General features: G+C 37.5%; 1 protein-coding gene across 1 annotated transcript in view; it reads left to right on the forward strand.

Moving 5' to 3' along the window:
- Kifap3 (kinesin associated protein 3) overlaps positions 1 to 23,420 on the forward strand; it is a 122,768-nt gene that overhangs the window by 47,670 nt on the left and 51,678 nt on the right. The window contains exons 11-16 of the mRNA XM_050158422.1: positions 4,241 to 4,341; positions 14,018 to 14,126; positions 15,393 to 15,505; positions 18,975 to 19,140; positions 19,972 to 20,097; positions 23,116 to 23,214. Coding sequence (XP_050014379.1) covers positions 4,241 to 4,341; positions 14,018 to 14,126; positions 15,393 to 15,505; positions 18,975 to 19,140; positions 19,972 to 20,097; positions 23,116 to 23,214 — 714 coding nt within the window. The remainder of the gene's footprint in view (positions 1 to 4,240; positions 4,342 to 14,017; positions 14,127 to 15,392; positions 15,506 to 18,974; positions 19,141 to 19,971; positions 20,098 to 23,115; positions 23,215 to 23,420) is intronic.

The following is a 23,420-nucleotide window of genomic DNA, read 5'->3' on the forward strand; positions in this document are numbered from 1 at the left end:
AGTGGGTAGTGTGGACTCTGAGCTGGAAATCAGTCCTTGTTAAGGGCTTTATTTTGGTCTATGTCATTTGTATCTGAAGTCGGTCATATTGTAAGGTTTATTACAAACAAGTTGCTATAGTATTCTTGAGGCACAATAAAAATTTATAAACAAGGCAATGAACTTATTGAAGATCTGTTGAAAATAACTAGTTGAACATATTTTAAAAATGAAAATTTATCAGTTTTGAATGTTAGAGTACTTGAAACAGTCATTAATGTATAATTAAATTAGTGTTTAGTTTAATGATAGATTTTCAGTTTTGCTTCTCATTGTGATAAGTAACTGAATACAGCAGTTTGACCACAAAGCTCTTGCTGGGCTTTCATACTGATCATTGGACCGTAGAGATGTTTTTGCTTTTCCCACTTAACTCATTTTAAAATTATTTTGTTTTATCTGTTCAAGCCCTTATATATCTGCTGTCAATAAGTCTATTATAAAATAAAGGAGCAGCCAGTAGAGTTGCAGTCTTAAAAATTAGTTTGTCCAAATTCCAATTTAAACCAAATCTACTTAATCTTAATCTTTATATATTTACTGTAATAAATTAAGAATAAATTATATGGAAATATAAAGATGTGACTCATTGGTAAAGTGCTTATCCAGCATACCTGAGGTCCCAGATTCCATCCGTAATACCAGAAAATAATTTTTCATGATAATCTTAAATGTATTTTAGTATATTTTGATATAGAAGATAAATGTATTCAATAATTGCTGGAGATAATTTCTGAGAGGTTGTTAGCCTGTGACATTTACTTTATACTATATTGTTAATAGGCATTAAGAGCCCTAATGCTGTATTAATCTTAGACAGTTTCAGCATGCTATATTCATAGGGCATTTTCAGGATAACATGTCACCTAATGCTGTGCTTTATGTGCTTCTGTTCCTATTTTTCTTTGCTTGGAGTGTTCTGCTTTGAACAAAGATGACGTGGGGAATAGAAGGCAATGAGAGTCTGGCTAATAACATCTCTCATAATGTGTATTCTCACTCTCTTCTCCGGTGTAGAACTGGGTCTGTCACAAGAGCAGGCATTTGGGTTTGTATTCTAATGTTCAAAGCTCACATTTCTGCCTGAGTGATCTGTGAGTGGAAAATCTCCAGTGTCTTACAAGATTAGTGACTGAGTAGTGTTTCTACTGATCACTTCAGCAATAAACAAATGAAGACATTTTAAAACGCAAAACTGATCAGCATGTGTTTTTCTCTTTAGTTGGCAGAAAATCAATTGTGAGCGTGCCCCAGAAAACTTATTTTCTTCTGACTTCAGCTGCTCCAGCTGAGCTACAGCTGTAAAATTCTTTAAAAAGAAGGTTGGGGGGGGGCAATACTTCTTATAAACTCTTGACTATACTTTGTAAGTGCAGCAATTCCCACAAAACCAGTTACTGGAGTTAATGACCTGTTTGTTGAGGTATTAACACTGTTCAGCTAGGAGTGAACAGTTTGGGGGAGACTGGCTGCTCAAATACTAAGATAACTCAGTAACGCATTCAAATAATGGCCCAGCTAGTTAACAGTGAATTTCTGAGGAAATCCAATCAAAGTGCTTATACCCTCCATTTAATAGCCAGTGAGCTCATCATGATTCATGTTTATAGCCATAAATACCATAGGAATCATAATACCTGGGCTATTTTTTTCAAGCCCACTCTTATTACTTGAACAGACTTGGCTAATTCACATCCATTTATTAAGATATACTTCCCAAAATATTCCATCTGTCCTCTGCTGTGCCCAAAATTCACAGAGCCCTGAGCATCACCTGCACATCACACCAACATACCAATAGCTAGAAGCCTGTTTTTGCTTGTGATGCCATTAGGGAAAATTGCTATAAATAACTCTTAAAGGAGTGTCTGTTTGGAAGACCTGCCATGTGTATAGAAAGGCTGTACCAGGTTAGGTGGAGTTTACATCTCAAGAATCCTGATGAGAATATACCATCCGGCCCATGTTTCTTGTAGAAAATAACTGGAAAACCAAGAGATGGTTGCCTTTACAGAGTATGAGAGTTCCCCTGGTATCTAGTTTAAAAGATGCTGTAATTGCTCAGTCCCTTGGGCTAGGATACCTGCCTTCGGAGGAAACAGGATTTAAAATGGGTTTACTTTGCACATATATACCGTAAAACCCATGTAACATTTTCTGTGGCAGGTAAGCATCATTAAATGCCAAAATATAAAATACGATTCTTAAAATCTATGAATTATAGATTGCTGTAGTCTCAAATTGCTGGCATCAGAAGTTCCTGCTTTTATATTATTTGAAAGAATGTCACAAATTTTACATCATACTTCACTCCAAATATAATTCATGCTCTCAAATAAATAATAGTTATAAATACTATGTTTTGTATAGCCATTGAATTACTGACCTCCATCTTAAGATTTTAAATACTACTTCCTCCTCCATTACTGTTTCCTAACTGTACCTTTAAGATGATGTTCTTTATTCATACCACTCATCGTTCAAGGTCTTCAACTCTTCTCACTTTCCAATAAGAGATCGGAAATTTACCTAAAAATAATACACACTAGCTGGGTGTGGTAGCGTGTGCCTTTAATCCCAGCACTGAGAGAGAGGGGCAGGTGGATCTCTGTGACATGACATGACATGACATGACATGACAGCCTGGACATCCTTGGCTACAAAAAAAAAAAAAAAAAAAAAACCCTGTCTGAAAACAGCAACACAAATTGCACTCTCTCCTGCAGTCAGATTTCAACTTCTTATAATGTTATAAAGAAAAAATAAATATTTCAGGTATAAAATACTTTTCTTTCCCACATACATTCTGTTCTAATGAGTTGAATTATTCATAGTCTTATTCAAGGTAAAAATATTTACTCGTCTTTTCATATTTAAAGCACATAATATATATTTATCTGGTTTTGGAGTTATTTTTCTTGCTGGTATAAATTGTTTGGGCATAACTAGAAATTGGACTGGGGCTTGTACACATGCTAATCAGGCATTCTACCAAGGGACTACACTTTCAGGCCTACTTTTTTTTTTAATGTTTGTTTGTTTAAATTGAACAAGGTCTTACTAAATTTTCAGGCTGGCTTTGAACTCACTATGTAGGCCAGGAATTGAATTTGTGATCTTCCTGCCATGGCTTCCTAGGAGAGTTGGAAATAATATGACCCTTGTCACAGTTGCTAAAAAACAACCAATTTTACAAGATATGTTTCCTCAATTTAAAAGAATGCTACTTGAGAAATAACTATTTGATCATCTAATAGTTTTAAAGTTCTTGGCACCTGATAATACCTTATGTGGTAAAAATTTTCCTCCCTGTGATATAAAAATATTTAAAACTATTATAACTGTAAAGAGATTTTGAAGGCAGACAGGCCTGTTTTAAATCTCTGCCCAACATTTCCAAGGCTATATATGATCAGTATCTACTTTCTCTAAGCTTGAGGTTCCTTATGTGACGGATGATAAGGTCAGCTGAAGACTATTCTGAAGGAAGGTTCAGTTCTGTGCCATCTGTCTAAAGTATGGCTCTTTTGCATGCTAAAAGCTTAATGTGTGATTACTGTTAGTCACTATTGCTATTATTACCTTGTTGTACGTGCTAATCTTGGAATCAGACTAAGTCACTTATGCGTGCCGGGCAAGCTTTCTCCACTGAGTGAAACCCCTAGCCCAGAATATTAGTACCTCAGAACTCCAGGAACATTCCCCAGACTGTAATGAATTTGTGATCTTAGCAGTTCGTGATTAAACTGATGTTATTCTACTTGTTTCAGCAATTCACTGATGATCCAGGCTTTAATACTTAGAACTCAAATATACTTGTTTACAGTATCTTTTACCTAGTGACTGCAAATCAACCGAATTAATCTTGTATTTTTATTCATTTGTAAGAGAGGGGAGACTAATGACCCAATCTGTTTTATACTAGGCTACTGGGGACAGTAAATTTCTAGAAATTGAATTATTTTTCCCAAAATTATATCATGTAAAATGGACATCTGTCTTTATACTGCCCAGTTAATATAAGTGTGATTAAATATTCAGATTTGAAATAAGGATCTCCAAATTTTTCCTGATCAAGGTTATATAAATATTTGATTTAGCAGTTTAGAAGTTTTTTATATATAACTTTACTAACTTGAGTATGGTATATATACATATATGGCATCTTTCATTATAACCATGATTTTTTTTTTGTGATTAGGCAATGAAAACTACAAACAAATAGCAATGTGTGTACTTTACCATATAAGCATGGATGACCGCTTTAAATCAATGTTTGCATATACTGACTGCATACCACAGGTAAGAGGCTTAAGTGAGAAAGGCATTTAAGAAATACGTTCATCCCTAAATTGGACATCTGTATTGAATCCCCACTCCTCAAGGCTCATGGATGATTGTGGAAACGGGGGTGAGAAAACTAGTAGTCAGAAGCAGTGGATGACTTTGGGGAAGTGTCCTGCAGGCCAAGCAAAGCAGGTGTACGTATGAACTCACAGCTATGACAGTATATACAGCCCTGTACAATTTAAACCAGGCCAGATCTCATTACAGAGAGGTAAGGTAGAGATGATGTCCTGTCCCTAGCCAGGGATCCACTAGCAATTGATAGCTGCTGGAAGAGAGCCACTTTTTTTTTTTTAAATGTTGCCCCACTAGTCTTCTGTATTCCTCTAGAAGGTCATGCATTGAAGAACAAGTGAGCAGCACAAGTGGAGTTGATGAATGCAAATAAAGAGAACACAAAGTTATGTGGCTAGGGAAGGGGTGTGGGCCTGAGAGGAGTTGGGGGAAGTGGGTGATTATGATTAAAACACATTGTACAAAATCCTCAAAGACCTAGTTAAAAGGACAAAATACTAAATCTTTTTTAAAGGAAATGTCAGTATTTTCACTGTTGTCTCTTAGATCCCTATTCCTTAAAATACTTCATAAGAGTATACTTGATCTATTCAGTAAGTAACTCCACGTATGAAAATGTTTTATGTGATATAACTTAGTATATTATTACTTTCATAATGTACAAGGGGGCTGGAGAGATGGCTCAGAGGTTAAAAGCACTGGCTGCTCTTCCAGAGGTTCTGAGTTCAGTTCCCACCAACCACATGGTGGCTCACATCATCCTCTTCTGGCCTGTACATGCCAACAGAGCATCATATGTATAATAAATAAAAAATTCAAAAGAATTTTGGAAGCATAGAACTAGGCCTGGGTGTGTAGCTTAGTGACAGCACCAGAATGCTTGATGCCTGTCAGAGCAGCAATGAATGCAGAATAATTATCCACACCCCAGTGATAACTAACACTTTCTTACCCTTTCCTCTTCATTTTTTGAGATCCATTTACTTTTGATGTGTATGAGTTTTACCTACATATTTGTCTGTGCACTTCATGTATACAGAACCCCCAGAGGCCAAAAGGAGGTATCCAGTCCCTTGGAACTGGAGTTAAAAACAGTTGCGAACCATCATGTAAGTGCCGGGAATGAAACCCAGGTCTTCTGGAAGAGCACTCTGTGCTCCTATCCTCTGAGCCATCTCTCCAGCCCCCTTGTATGTTATGAAAGAAATAATATATTAATAACATTTTCATGCGTGGAGTTATTTGCTGAATAGATCAGTATACTCATGTAAATTACAAACTGTCTCTAGTGATCATATAATACTGTGCTGAATGACCACAATTAAATTATATCCTCAGATTTTCCCAGGTTATCGCATAGCACCATCAACATATATGAGCACATGATAAAGTTAGTCTTGAAAGTTTGTCCATGTCTTTGCAGCCATGTGTGCTTCTGCACTGAGCTTTCTTTAGCTGCAGTCCATAACAGATGGATGCCTAGGTCCAAATGAATGGGCTCTGAGTACGTATTGACCCAGTTAGCTTCTACCAAAGATGCTTGTATTTCCAGCCACCATTTCACCCTTAACAATAATGATGCAGTATTTCTCTAAAAATGGGGTGCTTCAAAATTTTGATGTATGTGCATTTCCAGAATATTGGTGAAGGTAAACACAGTTCATCTGTTTAGCATCTTTATTCTAGTATAAATTTTCATTCTATTTTCTGGTGGCATATTCATATTATTGATGAATAAGATTGATTTTGCAGTGTTTTAACTGTCATGTTACAGATACTTCCCAGGTTTGTCCCCTTCTTTTTTTTTTAAATTTTTTTTCAATCCAACTCTTTTATTTCTGAATGCTGAAAAAAATATCCATAGAGTGACAAGAAGAGGGATGAGTTGAAAGTCCCATTGCCTATTACTCTCCCCTCTAAGTTCAACAGAAATTCTCTTAAGCCTTTGGGTTACATATATCTCTTAATTTCTTAGGACTGGCAAAAGGCGTTATGCAGAAAGAGCAGCAGTTAGAGCATATCAGAAGAGGTTCCATCCAAGGGGCCACAGTAAAATTTAACGAATGGCAGTTATCTAGAAAACAAGTTTACTAATATACATTTTTTTTAAAAATTGGGTTATATAAGGAGGTAATCCTTGTACAACATTTTAGGGGAACATTAAGAGACAAAGTTAATGAGAATTTTTTTTACATCTATATAAACATTAGTGTTGTTAAGTAAGGCTAAGTGCAATTGCATAATGGTCTGTATCATGTACCTGAGTTAAATACAAGAGTGCGGTAGCAATAATTAGTTCTTCCATCAGACCCTTGCACAAGGAACAAGCACCTGGAAGATTTGTAAAAAGAAATCAGTTAAATTTGCATCTCATTGATAATTTTTTTATTGAAAAAAATTTCTGCCTCCTCCCAGCCTCCTATTTCCCTCCCACTCCCCCCACCTCTCTTCCCCTCCCCCCACTCGTCTCCCCCTCCCTCTTCAGTCCAAAGAGCAGTCAAGGTTCCCTGCCCTTTGGGAAGTCCAAGGTTCTCCCCGCCAACCATCCATGTCTAGGAAGGTGAGCATCCAAACTGGTTAGGCTCCCACAAAGCCAGTACATGCAGTAGGATCAAAACCCAGTGCCATTCTCATCAGCCCTCATTGTCCACCATGTTCAGAGAGTCCGGTTTTATCCCATGCTTTTTTAGTCCCAGTCCAGCTGGCCTTGGTGAGCTCACAATAGATCAGCCCCACTGTCTCCGTGGGTGGGTGCACCCCTCGCAGTCCTGAGTTCCTTGCTCATGTTTTCCCTCCTTCTGCTTCTCATTTGGACCTTGGGAGCTCAGTCCGGTGCTCCAACTGAGCTCCCCCCCCTTTTTTTTTTGTTTTGTTTTGTTTATAGTTGACAGTTTGAAGTACTTTGTATCCTGTGATAGCAAAATGCCTTATCCAGATTCTTTTGGTTTTATAGTGCTGTTCTCACGGGTTTTCTTTGCTTCATCCATGTGATATATCTCCTGCTAGGTCTGTAGGTCTCAACGAAGTATTCTTGTTTTTAATCTATTATTTAAGGCTGGAGATGTATGGCGTGGGGACCTTACCCTCATGGACTCACTCTTGTGTTCGTTAGTCGCCAGTGAGTGAAACTCCAACAATGTGAGTCCTGGATGCTCACAACAATGATTGATCTTTTCACTGTGTTTGTGTGGAAAAGATTTCTAGAATAGCAAAAGAAAATTCACAAGATATATAGCTAAAATAAAAGGCTGCAAGGACACTTGAGCACAAGACTGGATCACACTTAATACAGTCATTCTTAACTCTACTGCTGCACAACTCCTTGTTTCTCGAAGAGAACTGACTCAGATTTCTCTTTTTGTTATTCTGACTGTCCCTCTCTATTCACTCTCAATCAGTGGTCAGAATTTAACAATCTGTTTTCAAGGATTTTAAGGTTTTCCTTACATGTATTTAAAACCTGGTGCTCTTCCAAAGAGTCATTCCTCTTGCATTGTGGGGGTCCCTGCGAGTGTTTGCAGCAGATAGACATCCTTCCCAGGAGTCAGAGCACGTCCTTTCACTAAGACATATCCTCATGTGCTGACCTGTGTCAGCACACAGCCTGTGCGGTGTGACCAAGCTGTCCACAGAGTAGCCCTGTCCAGGGGAGATTACAGGTGATTCACTGCAGCCTGGCTCCAAGAGTTCCAGAGGTTTCTGCTTTGTAGTTTCAAAGGGAGTTCCTTCTCCTTCTTCTTCAGTGTCTGACCTTTATTGACTTCAGGATATTAGTTGAAAAGCAGCCAAAAAAAATTCTCTCAAAGAATGACTTTTTACCCAGATTTAGATTTTTTAAAATAATAGCATTAAGAGAGAAATAAATACAAACCAGGAAGAGATGGAAAACTTGTTACATTGAATATTAAATTTGGAGTTATCCTACTCTTACAGAATGTATAGTCTCAAAAATAAAATATGAAACTTCAAATGACTCAAAAAGAAGAGCCCATTTAGGGTAATTTTTAGACATGGCTGTAAGTGCAGCTTAGAACTTGGTGTCTACAAAAGTTCCCCCATCCTTACCAAAACAGTCTTCTTCTATGTATACTTGACAGAGTGTTCTAATATCACACATGTCGACGATGGAATTTCTAAAACATTTGTCATTTGTATTCCATGAGCCAAATTCCCTAAACCCATTCAAGTTTTGACAATTTTTATTTTTTTAAAAGCAAACTATCTTTTTATATTTTACATACCAATTCCAATTCCCACTCCCTCTCTTCCTCCCTTCCTCTCTCCCTCCACCCAACTCACTATCTACTTCTCAGAGAGGATAAGGCACATTGTTTTGAGGAAGGACCAAGGCCCTCCCCACTATATCTATGCTAAACAAGGAATCCATCCAAAGAGAATGGGTTCCAAAAAGCCAATACAGCCAGTAGAGATAAATCCTGGTGCTACTGCCAGTGGCCCAGCAGTCTGCCTCAGCCATACAACTGTCACCCACATTCAGAAGGACTAGTTTGGTCCCAGGCTTATTCCGTCCCTGCTCAGCTGGAGTTGATGAGCTCCTGTAGGCTTGGGTAAACTCTTTCAGTGGGTATCCCCATCATGGTCTTGACCCCTTTGCTCATATTCTCACTCCTCCATCTCTTCAACTGTCCTTTGGGAGCTCAGCCCAGTGCTCCACTGCAGATCCGTGCCTCTGTTTCCATCAGTTGCTGGATGAAGGTTTTATGGTGACATTTAAGATATTCATCAGTCTGCCTACAGGGCAAGGCAAGATTGCCCCCCCCTCAACTATTGCTTAGGGTCTTAACTGGGGTCATCCTTGTGAATTCCTGGGAATTTCTTTAGTGCTAGGTTTCTTGCTAGCTCCATAATGGCTTCCTCAATCAAGATATCTCTTTCCTTACTCTCCATCTCTGTCCTTCTCCCTTCTCCACCATCCTGTTCCCTCAAGTTCTCCTCCCCCCTTCCTCCCTTTCCACCCTCCCTTCCTTCCCCCACCCCCATACTCCCAGTTTTGTCAGGAGATCATAAAATTTTGACAGTTTTTAAGGTTTTTATTTATTCTCTTCTTTTATCTTTCTGAAATGTTGATTATTGAAGGAATACGAAATTATATTATATTGGAACTTTTAGTTATTTTAATAAAACAAAGTAGTAGTCTAGAATATACTTACGTACATTTAAGGCCTATAAATTTTATTTCACACTGTCCAGTTTGGGCATACTTAGATAAAAGCTTACATGCTTTTGCTGTCAACCATTGTTCATTGCAAAGTAAAAGAATAATAGAAAGGAAAACAAAAGTTAAATGAAAATAGAATATACCCTTCAGAAATTAGAAATGTGCTCCTGTCCAGGGCAGCATTTGTGTTTCCAATGGACTTTACACTTTCTGAGGGCAGCACACCAATTGACCTGTGTATTAGAGAAAGCCCTATCATGGTGGCAGTGTCCACAGGTCAATGGGAGTTTTGTTCTTTTTGAATTACTGATATTATATTTTCATTAAATACTAAAAATAAAGATCTTGGTGTATTACACTTGAATTTTTCAGAGAAGACAATAGTAAACCTGAAGGCAGAAATGCAGTGGCTCAGCAGGGATTCACATCTATTTTAGTGATCAGAGAGAATAGTTAACATGATTATATTCTTAATTACATAAGATGATATGTATGTGCTGTCTAGATTGCAAATAAAAGTATGGCTTGTAAAATGTGAGTCTTTCTCATCATTTCTGACTCATTCATAGTGCAGTGTTGTACAGTGTTTTACAGGATGGACCTGTAATTAGGTTAGAGTTCAGATTCTGAAAATATTAAATGTCCAAAATAGGTGGGTGTGCATGCAACGTTCCCCATAATCTCACCCCGTATTGCATCACTTTCTTCCTTTGTACTTTATTGCCTGTAATTATTCAATGTGTTCTCATTTTCTTTCCCTATTTGTTATTATTTATCAAAATTTGAGTTCAGGTCATCTTTTTTTATGTATGATCTTAATGGGCTCAGTGGGTGGATTGTTTCAGGTAAGCATATTTGGATAACCAGGAGTTAATGGTTGTAGTCTAATAATTGTTAAAAGTACACATTAACAGTTCATTGTTATTTAGACCTCTGAGCTGCATGTTTTGTTTAAATAGGTGCAAATGCCATCCAGATGCTTATAAAAGTATTTATTGGTAATAGAATGGCCAATCAAAGTACATGGTTAGGTAGTGATGTCATGGTGTTATTTAATATTTTGCCCTAGAACAGCATGCAAGAGTCGTCAGAGTGGTCCACATGTTTTCCACCACAGTTGTCCTGTTTGGCCCCACTTTGATCTGCATGCTTCTTTTTAGCTGAACGCTGGCAAACGTCCTTTCTGACAGCACTCTCTGCTCTTGCTGCCATTATCTGCTGAGTTCAGAAACCAGAGCATCACTTCAAACAAGAGAGCTAGGGAGTAGCCAGTCAGAAGAGATTCCTGCGGCATGCACAGTTCTGGCATAATCATTCAAAGATGTTTGAGTAGAGGGGGTGGGGAGTAGAGGTGTATGAGAATACAGAGAGCTGTGGGGGTTGGCCTCTGGTCACTGGTAAATAAGTGAAGTCAGGTGCCAGAGAGTCTAGACACAGTGATTTCAGTCTTGGGTCTTTGGTATCTGATACTCAATATGGGACTTGTCTGATTGAACACTATTGCTTCTTCATTGCACAGGCTGAAGACCTTTTAGTGCTTTCCTGTTAGATTAGTAAAAGATGAAAACAGACAGTTAAAACAGAACAAATCTAGTTTTAATATTTCCTAGTTGTCAGTAATTACCCTTGTGTTTGAAGTACCGTGGGTAGCAATCAAATTAAAGACAACCACACTGTGGCTCTTGGAGTTTGAATTAAGCTGGTTTTAGACTTGAGTGCTTTAAAATAGAAGTGTTCTCATTATGATGAAGCAATGATTTTCTATTAGGATACATTTCACTCATACTTAAATTTTCTCTCAGTTTTGCAGATGGGATAATAAATTTTTCAAACCAGATGTTATTTTAAAAACATATCTGATTGTTTCTACAAGAGATTTAGCAAGGAAATTATTTTTTTAATCCATAGCTTCTAAATATGTCATCTGTAACCTCATTTTTCAAGGGTAATTTTTATACTTCAGGGCTAATTTAAAGTAAATATTTATTACAATATTTTACCTTCTTAAAGCATTGCTTCAATGTAATAGATTTTCATTATAAAAAGTTTTATATTAGTAAAAGTTCTAAAGGAAGATAGCAGTAACAGATTTTGAATTTTATTATGAAAATGTAGTCATGTTAATTAGTGGATAATCGCCTGCATTTTTGCTAATTTGTTTATTTTTTAATTGGCTGACAGAAGATCTGTTAAATACATATCCAGTAAATTAAGATAATTTTATTTTTGGCTTAGAGTCTCTTTATAGTACAACATTATTACGTGTTAATGATCTTTTACTCAGAGATTCATTAGTGACACATTTGTGGTTTGTGACCTGCCCTCTGGGGAGGACATGATACATGCCAGTCTTATATAGTTTCTGCATATAAATTACCACCATGTTATTAGAATTGTGCATGACAATTGGAATAGATAGTGCTTTTCATTAATTTTGTTCTCAAGCTATTGGTTGCTCACAAGAAAAGTTTATTGATTTTGACTGTATTGACTGTCCTTTTTATAGATACCTGGAGCTAACACAGAAAGTAAATAAAACCATAGCTTTCAGGCTAGATTCTAAAATAAAAACTTATTCACTTTACTATATACAAAATAAGAATTTAAAAAAAAAAACGAGGCCATGAATTTGAGAGAGTATTGTGGTGGGGGTGGAGTACATGGAAAGAATTAGAGGAAGGGAAGGAAATGGTAGAAATAATGCAATTATAATCTCAAAAAATAAAAATATAATAGAAATAGTATAAAACTTAATGAAAATATGTGATTCTAAAAGGTATTTTCCTAAAATATAACATGGAAATATTTAGGTTATATGTCTTAGAACGTTTCAAATGTTTTATCTTTATTATATCTATCTTATAAAGCTTATATGTTCATATCTTTATCTCTTATAAGCAGTTTTGACTTACCAAAAATATCTTTACTTAATATGTAACTAATTTAGCTTGTTGATTTCCCCAAGAAGAGTGTTTCTGAATTGTGTAGTTCTGCTCACTTACACCTGCTGACATGGAGCTGGGGAGATAGCCCAGTCGTAAAATGTCTTCCACACACTCAGAAAGTCCCAACTTTGATGCCCAGCAACTATATTTTAACAAAGAAAAAGCCTGGAGTGGAGGCTGTGGGGAAATGCTGGTCAGCCAGACTAGGCCACTTGTTAATTCCAGGTTCCAATAAGAGACAAGATGGGCAGCACCTGAAGAAGGATCCCCAAGGTTGTCGTGTGACCTCCATGCACCTGCACACACACACACACAAAGAAACACATGCTTATATACATAATGACTATATCACTATTGGCATGCATAGCTTGTCTCTTCTGACCTGACTTGTTTGTTACTTCTCAAGCCCTCTCTTCATATCTGTCTATCTGATTTTCTTTTCTCATTTTCTATCGATGGACAAGTTTCAGTATGTAGTCTGCAGCTTTCTAAATCAGCCATATGTAGCAGTTTCTTAATAGACATCCAATAAACACATAAGCTTAGGCCTTGGTTATAGCTTCTAGCCTGTAGTTAGACGCATTGGCAGCTTAAACTCCACCAGTGTTAAACCCGAAGTACTGTTTTTTCCCTTTTTAGCTTCCAACATTTTCACTAGATGTTGGCAACACCACCCCTAACATTCTCAATGCAGGATCCCAGGATTCATCTTTGGTTCCTTTCCTCCATTAGCCCCACTATCTAGTCAGTTATTAAGTCCCACTTTGATTCTCTTCTTTAAATATATATATCTAATCAGTTCTTTTATTTCTACCCCAATTGCACAACACAGCTGGCACAGGTAGCTATCATTTTAGTTGAGTTTTCCCTCTGCATATATGTTTTTTTACTCACTTATTTATTTTTGTGTAATCTTTCTTTGTAAATTTAAATAAAATGTGATTCTAATCTCTGTGTATTACAAAACAGTTTGTCCTGATTTATACTTTATTTCCTGACTCTTGTCCTCAGAAACGTTAAGTAATTTTGGTGTGTCTTTAGGATGAAGCCCAGAGTCCTTAACGTGTTACAGGAGCTGCAGGATCTAGCTCTAGCCTTCTCAGCCCCTTTTTCATCAGCCGTGCCTGGCTTCCTTCAGTTCTTCAGAACAGTTGTGCTCCTTGCTCCTTTGTCACGTTTATATGAGCTGTTTTCTTCATTTGAACTGCCCAGCTTCCAGGCAATATTTTTAGTTCCTTAATGTGCTGAGGTGTTGCTTGATGTTTCCTAGCATTCTCTACACTCCTTGGAAATTCCTACTTACTACTGGCCATTTAGTTATTTGTTACCACCTATTTACTCATTGTGGCTATTTAACAGTTAAAGCTTTCCTGTTTGTAATGAAATGTAGATTACCTTATTTCCAATGTATAATTTAAGAGAATACTTAATACTTCTACTTCTGGGCTTTGTTTTGGTGTTTTGAATAATGTATAACTTTGTTTCTTGCTAGTTAATGAAGATGCTCTTTGAATGTTCAGATGAACGGATTGACTTGGAGCTGATTTCTTTCTGCATTAATCTTGCCGCTAACAAGAGAAATGTCCAGCTCATCTGTGAAGGTCAGTGCACAGAGCTTCACAGGTAGCCTTTTAAACATATGGTAACTTGCATATAATGAGAAATAGATAATAGAAGGAAGAAAGAATACAATGTAAACATATGCTTCTAAGTTTCTTCAATATGTTTATACTTCTTATGGGTCTCATAGGATATCCTTTTCTGATGGATATGCTCCTTGGTAATATTTAGTACACCAATCAGCTTGCATTTATTTTAAAGATAATGAACTATAAGAATATGAGGATATTGTTTCTATAGTATCCTGATAAAATGACTTACCTTACTCAGGATGTTTCAATGTCTACTAACCATCAGTTTTTACTTATGAGGAGTACATGTTCATTATAAAAAATACAAATGAGCAAGCACAAAAACCTTAAATCTTTATTCTTATCACGCAGAAACTAATATAATCAATTTTTGTATAATGCTTTTATAAAATTTTTAATAAAAAGGTGATTTTTCTCTCTATACCTTATAAAATGGTCTTATAAAAATAATATTTTGACTATCATTCTATATGATAAAATGCTTTTATAAAAGTGGGCTAACAAGAGGGCTTGGTAGATAAAGGAGCTTGACACACAAACCTTTTGACCTAATTCAATCCATATAAGATCTGACTACTCAAAGCTGACCTCTTACCTCCACATTCATGCCATAACACACACAAGCATGCAAACATCCTGTTCACACATACACAAAAACAATATTAACAAACATTTTAAAACTCAAAGCATAAATGAGCTATGATTTTGTCATTGTCTACTCTTTTGCAGAGTTATCTTGTTGCCCTCTTTTCAAGCATAAACAGTGCTGTAGAAACTATCCTTTCTCTAGCTCTTTCTATGTTTCCAGTTTTATATTTTTAGAAGTCCTAGAAGTATAATATTTTTCAAAAGTGTTTTTTATTTGTGGACCATAATCCAAAGCCAAGAAAGCATAAACTATATGAGCCTATTTTGATAAAGCTCTAGATCATAAAGCTCAGCTGTGTCTAAAAAGATAAATAAGAGAAGTAAAAGAAGGGGTGAAGGAAAATAGTTGTGTGGGAAGATAAAATTGAAAGGCAGGGCACGGGAATGAACAAGAATATTCTATGCATAGTTTGTATGGTGTGTGTTTGGGTTACACAGAACATGCATTTGTCTGATTCAAATTGTACACTTAAGGATCCCGTATTGTATTAGATGTACCCAAACAAAAGCCATTTAAGCTTAATGTCACTTCAGTGTGGTCCAGAAATTTCCATTTTTCTGTTTTAGGAAACGGGCTAAAGATGCTCATGAAAAGAGCGTTGAAGCTCAAGGACCCCCTGCTCATGAAGATGATCAGAAATGTCTCCCAGCACGATGGACCCACCAAAAGTTTGTTCATCGTGAGTAGCTTCCAGCTTAAAACCTTGAGACCCCAGTTTTAAGTTGCTGCATTTGGGGAGATAGCTCTTCCTGGGTTCTCTTCAAACATTTACTCAGGACTCAAGCCACCTCTGCGCTTGGGAGAACCTTTATGAGCTTAACTTAACGACACTAATGAGTAAAATTCTCAAAAGATTAAATGAAGAAAAGATTCAGAACTGGTATCCACAAAAGAGAACAAGAGGCATCTCTCTTTCTGAGTCTCACTTCCCTGTCTACAGTGTTTGCAAGAAAAAAAAAAAAAAAGAACCCTTGGAAGAGGCTGTTAGGAAAAGGAAGGAGACAGGAGTAAGGTAATGACAGGAGTGGATATAGTCAGAATTGTTTTGTCTGTGCATAACTGTGTTATAACAAAGCTCATTAATGTGAACAGTTAAAAAACAGTGATTTAACCTAATTAAATTACTCTCTGACAACCTGAGTTTAATCCCAAAACCCATACACTGGAAAGAACCGACTCCTTAAGTTGGTATCTGACCTCCATGCATATGCAGCCGTCTGCACATGTGTGCATGCATACCTACATATATATTTCCATAGTAATATTTTATTTATTTATGAGTTTGGTACATTTTCTCCTTCAAGTTGTCCTCTAACTTCCATATGACACAACATACATACACACCACAAATATAAGCAATAAATGATAAAAAAAAATATGGGACAAAAACAAACAAAAATTCTTTAGCTTCAAAAAGTAGTTGGAGCACCTGGTTTGCTGTCCTCTGCTTTGATGGACGTATAGTGCAAAGGCCCAGCGTGGCAGACACATGTGCATTGCCAAGGGTGCTTCCTGTTACTATGTCACTGTTTCCCCAGAGTTCTGAAGGAGAAAGCTAATGAGCAGGATAGTAAAGAACCAAGGTCTCACACAGATGCTTGGGCAAGTCTTTTAACCTCCATGAACCTCACTGTCTCTCCTGTGGACTACAGAAAGAGCCCTGTTCTCAAGGAGCCATGATAATAATGAAGTGTTGAGAAACGCCTGCTGTAACTGAGTGCTGAGACAAATTAGCTGTCATGATTACTTTACTTAAAATCCATTCCAGAGTTAAAGCTTTATTCACATGCCTATTACAGAACACACATCATCAATTTGTAAATACTTCAAAAAGATGAAACAAACAAAAAAAAAGAAGACAAAGGAGGTAATTCAGATATCCCTAGTGCCTAAATTCTCTGATCATGAACTAGCCCAAAATAGGGAATTTGGACCCAGAGATTTTCAGAACAATACAGTTTAAGCTACAGTAAGAAGTTCCTGTGTAGTTGGCATCCTGCTAAAGTTGGTAGGATGGTTATTGATCAGTCATTCCTACTGTTATGTGACCTTATGAGAGTCAGGATTTCTGAGGTAATTTAAGTCCAATAACCCAGATGTAAGAGAGCCTGAAAGGGCTGTGCCTGGCTATGCTGTGTCTTAATCAAACGATTCTACTGCTCTATACTAGTGAGCTTTAATTTACTTCATATGGGAGTGAAATGACTGAGCATGCATTTGCTAAATCTTCACAAGTGGTTGTATTGCACAACCAGGAAATACACCGCTGCTCCAAGTGATTGCAGGGCCCAGCACCATGTATGTCAGGAATAAGGACAGAAATTAGTCTTCCTGCCTCCTGGCTGCTCCAGCCCAAGCCACTTTGCTTCCCATTTTTGGACAGTTGCACCAACTATTGCTTGGGTGCTGCTTCCCAGAGTGAGGGTCATTTTGTTATCTGTTTGTTTCTCTGAAAATGTGTCTATACTGACATCTGGACATCAGTGGATAGCTGATGTTAGAAATCCGTGTCTTCAACAGAGAGAGCGTAAACAATATATCCACATTCCCATGACCCAGGCTTATGTTCAGATCTTCTTATTCAGCTGTACCTGCTTAATCCAGAATTCTTTCTCCATTACCTACCACAACTTGCCAGATACCACATCTCCATACTCTGCAGTAATAGGCTATAAAATCTTAAAGATGGTAGATCAGCTTGGTACTTCCAGTAGAAGCAAATTTATCTAAATGTTCTTTCTGTTGTAATGAAGGCTGCTTGATCGTTCGGTCGCTTGGCCCCAAAATAATCACACAGAGACTATATTACTTAAATCACTGCTTGGTCCATTAGCTCTAACTTATTATTGGCTAACTCTTAATTTAACCCATCTCCATTAATTAGTGTATCACTGTGCGGCTGTGGCTTATGGGCAAGGTTCAGCGTCTGTTTCTCTGCCTCTGCCTCCTTTCTCCCAGCATTCAGTTTAGTTTTCCCTGCCTACCTAAGTTCTGCCCTATCAACAGGCCAAGGCAGTTTGTTTATTCATTAACTAATAAAAGCAACACATAGACAGAAGGACCTCCCACACCATCTTTTCAAAAGGGTACAGTTTATCCAGGTACAAAAGTGAAAACTTAACCACTTTGATTTCTTCATTTGCTTGCCATATAGAGAGTCTCAGAATGCTGCTGATGACTTATTGAATGCATTGTGAGAACAGGTTTTATATTTTCCCCAACATTTCTGCCACAATAACAATATTAATCACATTTAGCAGGTACTTAATATTTGTTGAGTATATTAGTATTAAATAAATTCTCTTTGACTTAAAATCTAACTTCCAGCCATAAGATATTAAGATTTATTTCGAAGCAATGACAATAATTGCTTTTATATGTGTGAAGTAGCTACTGTGTAGATGATAGTTCCAACATTATATTCTTAAAAGGAGTCATCCTATTTTCAGAAATTGAAGTTTCCTTAAGGTTCACAGCAAGTGAATGATGGATCTGTGAGTTGAGATCAAGTCTTCCTGAGTCAAGGGTCTGCAGGTTTTGACCAGAGAGGAGAAAACATCCCTTCTTCCCTTATCGATGGTCCTTTGTGCACAATTACCATAATCACTTATTTCAATATGCTGGGGAAAGAGAGAGAGAGCGAGAGAGAGAGAGAGAGAGAGAGAGAGAGAGAGAGAGAGAGAGAGAGAGAGAGAGAGAAGGAGAGAGGAGACAAAGGGAGAGAGCACAAACGGAGAGGAGAGGAGAGGAGAGGAGAGGAGAGGAGAGGAGAGGAGAGGAGAGAGGAGAGGGGGGGAGAGGGGGCGGGGGAGAGAGGAGAGGAGAGGAGAGGAGAGGAGAGGAGAGGAGAGGAGAGGAGAGGAGAGGAGAGGAGAGGAGAGAGGAGAGAGAGAGAGAGAGAGAGAGAGAGAGAGGAGAGGAGAGGAGAGGAGAGGAAGAGAGAGAGAGAGAGAGAGAGAAAGAAAGCCCACTCCTCATTGTAATGTTACAGCTGTCCAGTCAGCATGCCCTCTGGAGCTTACCATTGGATCCTTAACAAATTAACTCAGTTAAATTGAGAACTATGTTTTGTTTTGCTTTTTTTCCTAGCAGTTACTAGATTAGATCCTTTCCTACATTTTAACTCTGTTGCGATTCTGCTTCCTCAGGACTATGTTGGGGACCTTGCAGCCCAGATTTCCAGTGATGAAGAGGAGGAGTTTGTAATTGAGTGTTTGGGAACTCTGGCAAATCTGACCATCCCAGACCTAGACTGGGAGCTGGTTCTGAAGGAGTACAAGCTAGTTCCGTTCCTCAAAGATAAGCTGAAGCCAGGTCTGTGTCTATGTTACAGATTTTTTTGCTTAAGCTCTGGGTTTTGGATAGGGTTGCTCACCAAGTATTGTGAGTCCGTTGTTCTAGGCAGCACACTATTCCAACAGTGTGGTTTTTAGAAAGACTGTTACCAAGCCCCCTATTTTCTATAAGGCCTCATTTGTCCTAAGTTGTCATAAAATGATTTCTTCCTTTTCTTTTTTTCTTCTTTTCTCTTCCTTCCTTCCTTCCTTCCTTCCTTCCTTCCTTCCTTCCTTCCTTCCTTTCTTTCTTTCTTTCTTTCTTTCTTTTTTGTTTGTTATTTTGTTTTTTTACTTTCCTGAGACAGGGTTTCTCTGTAGCTTTGGAGCCTGTCCTAGAACTCACTCTTTAGACCAGGCTGGCCTTAAACTCACTGAGATCTGCCTGCCTCTGCCTCCCAAGTGCTGGGATTAAAGATGTGTGCATCGCCACTACCCAGCTAAGAGTGATTTCTTAACATTGGTTTCTCTTCCCTATTTATTTTTGTTTTTAGATTTTTACTGTCTTTTTTATTAACAAGTGTCCCCCCCCCACACAGTAAAGCGTCTTCTACCATCTGCTTACAATATCTTTCAGTTGTATTTTCAAATATAATATTTACACCATCCTATTGTCTCACCAGTTCTACAGGCTATCCTGGAGAAACATGAAAAAATCTGAAATAAAAAGACAAGTTTATAAGCATGCCAGATATCCATTGGATGGGTTTAACATCTTTTAGTATCTTTTCTATGCACTTAAATTTAACAGAACAAATGGGTTTTTTTTCAAGACACTCAATGCAAACCTTCCGTGTCTTGATTTTGCCAGGTGCTGCAGAGGATGACCTTGTTTTGGAAGTGGTTATAATGATCGGAACTGTGTCTATGGACGACTCTTGTGCTGCACTGCTAGCAAAATCTGGAATAATCCCAGCACTCATTGAACTTCTGAATGGTAATTCACATTTTCATGCCAATGTGTAAAGGGTATTCTTTTACATTTAAAATGTAAAATACAGAATCTACAATGTTATATGTGTTTTTCTGGGGACCAGCCTCAGCAGAGAAGTGGATCTCGAATCTGGGATGTCTGGAAGCTGAAATGAGTACCCGAACACAGGATGCTTTGCCATCTCTTCAGTATTTTCTTTCTTTAATCAAAGAATTAACTAAATTATGTAGTATCAAAAATGAACTAAGTAAGCTACTAACTAGGATAGGATAGAATAATATGAAAGGACTTGAGGTGCTGCTAAGGACATTACTATGAAGCAATTCTGTGCCAATTTCATGTGCATTTCCCTCCTTTCCCAGATTCAACAAGTATTACGGAATCACTTCTTTCTGTCTAACTTTATCTTGGTTTGAGTTGTGTTTTTTTCTGTTGCGCAACTCTTTCTTTTTATATCTTAACTTCTCAGTAAGAACATTAACTTAGAAGCTGATTCTAAACATCATATTTTCTTTTAGATCCACAGGTTATTGCCCTCTGAACTTGTCAGCAAAATAAATGTCCTATATCTATCTTCCCTTCCTAACGCATGTAACCATTGAACACTTGAAATGAAGTTGTCAGGACTGAGAACCTGAATTTTCAATTTAATTTAAATTGAACTAGCTACAATAGTGTGAGGGTACAATATTAGTGGGGAACTAGAGTCTTCCCTTACTCCGTATCTCTCTTAAGGGTCTAGGGTTCATTATTTTCCCATTTCAGATCAAATTTATCTGAAATTAGCATTGTTTCATTGAGGTAATTTTCTATTCCATCTTAGAGACTAAAAGTAGCTAATTATATGAAAATTGAACTTGCTAGTGTGAGACATCTAAAAAATGCACATTTCTTATTCTCAGCCCTTCCAGTGCCATTTATAAGATGTGTATATATATATACATTTTATTAATTTTAGTAGATTGAAGTATACTATACATAAAGAAAATCCACAAATTATAGGTTTATATTCAGTGAACTCAAAGTAAGCATAGCCATACTGCATTACCCATGTAGGGAAGTAATTATTACTGGCACTCTAGAAGTGCATCTGCTGTTTTCTCAATCCTTAATGTTTCCATTGAGAGATCTCTATCTTCTGAACATTCTTTTTGAGAATTTCACATATGTGTACAATAAAATATGATCATCCCATTTCCCCCCTCTAACTTTTTCCATGCCCTCCTCAAGACACTCTCTTTCCAACTTCATTTTTTATTTTATTTTATTGATTTTATTGAGCCCTACATTTTTCTTTGTTCCCCTCCCTGCTTCTCCCCTCCCCTTCAGCCCTCTCCCAAGGTCCCCAGTTTACTCAGGAGATCTTGTCTTTTTCTACTTCCCATGTAGATTAGATCTATGTAAATCTCTCTTAGCGTCTTCATTGTTGTCTAAGTTCTCTGGGATTGTGATTTGTGGGCTGGTTTTCTTTGCTTTATGTCTAAAAGCCACTTATGAGTGAGTATATGTGATAATTGTCTTTCTGGGTCTGGGTTACCTCACTCTAAATGATGTTTTCTAGCTCCATCCATTTTCCTGAAAAATTAAAGATGTTGTTTTTTTTCTGCTGTGTAGTACTCCATTGTGTAAATGTACCACATTTTCCAACTTCATTTTTTTATAACCCATTAAATCCAGTTAGTGCTGCCCCTATGTGCATAGGTGTGGCCATCCACTGGGAAACCTAGCAATGGCTACTTTATCAAAAGAGTGAGCAACTGTTCCCTCTCCAGCAGCTGTTCACTGCTAGTAGCTCCTCAATAAGGGGTGGAGCTAGCTGGATGTGGTGGGTCTTAGACAGGCAACCATGGCTACTATGTATGCATTATTGCACTAGGTGTGCAATGTCCAGAAGACAGCATTGCACAGCATCCCTGCCCATCACTTGGCTCTTGATGTTCTTTCCACCTCTGCTTCCATAGTGTTACCTGAGCCATGTTAGTAGTCCAGGAAATTGAGATGTCCCATTAGGGTGAAGCACTTAAGTCTCTTTTTCTCAGACTTTGACCAGTTCTGCATATCTCTGTTGCCCACTGCAGGAGTGAGCTTCTCTGACCAAAGCTGACAAGAACCCGGATCTATGGCATAAGCATAAATACTTAGGCTATTCGACAACATGACCATTTAGCAGAGGGTCTATGACCTCCCTAACTGTGAGCTTTGACTAGGATTATAGTACCAGGCATGAAATTCCTTTTTATGGAACCGGCCTCAAACTCAGTAAGAAGGTGGTTCGTTATCTCACAACATTATTGCCACTCTGTACTAAGAGGCACATCTTTTCTGGCAGATTGGTGCTGTACTTTCTATGCAGAGTCTGGTGTTAGGTTAGTTCATGTCTTTTCTCTCCCAGTAGCCTTCATAGCACTTTGGCTCTGTGAAAACTAGACAACAGGAAATTTCCCAGTCAGTTGGAGATTAGATTTAGTGTCCTGAACCAAAATGTACACTGTCTTTAGCAGTAGAGTCTTACAATGTGGTTATGGTGGGTAACAAAGAGCAATAACAAGTTTATCATATTAAATATTTATTATATTATTTATTATCATCATAAAATATAAATATAAGTAGCCTTTATGATAGCATTTTATCATAATAATTGGATTGAAATAAAAATACCTCTTTTAAGCCAATATATGTAAAGTTTAACTTGGTGAATATTATTCAACAAAATGTCTTTTTATAATAGTCCATTTTCTTTCCTTGAGCTTCTGGGGGTCAAACCCAGGTTGTCATAAATACTAGGCAAGTGCTTTATCACAGAGCTGCCTTTTACCCCAGTAGCCCAATTCCTAATTAAGACTTAAACTCTAGATGGCATCCTTTTGTCAGTGCTTTTTCCATGTGAAATCAACATGGGGTGGTGATTAACTCAAGTGCTGTTGTTTGTCTGCCTGTCACTATCACTATGTTGTTTCCAAATGTTTTAAGTTCAGTGTATTAATACAGAATTCTGTCATGGAAGCTTCTGTTTCCTTTCAGCTCAGCAAGAAGATGATGAATTTGTGTGTCAGATAATTTATGTCTTCTACCAGATGGTTTTCCATCAGGCCACAAGAGATGTCATAATCAAGGAAACACGTATCCTTTCAATGTTTAAAATATTTGACCATTTACAATTGCAGAAACATTCCGTTTTGGTATTTTCTTTCAAATGTTGAAATGCTGTAGAAAACAGCAGACTTAGAAATGAATTTAAATGGCAGTTTCTCTTCTATGGCAATTGTTTGCATGAAAGTAGTACGAAATAAAGGAAATCTGAAATCGGCAGTATTCCAGAATCAGAA

The sequence above is a fragment of the Alexandromys fortis genome, unplaced genomic scaffold, assembly GCF_014885135.2.
Source record: "Alexandromys fortis isolate MF-2015 unplaced genomic scaffold, M_Fortis_MF-2015_v1.1 scaffold_97, whole genome shotgun sequence".
Lineage (NCBI taxonomy): Eukaryota > Metazoa > Chordata > Mammalia > Rodentia > Cricetidae > Alexandromys > Alexandromys fortis.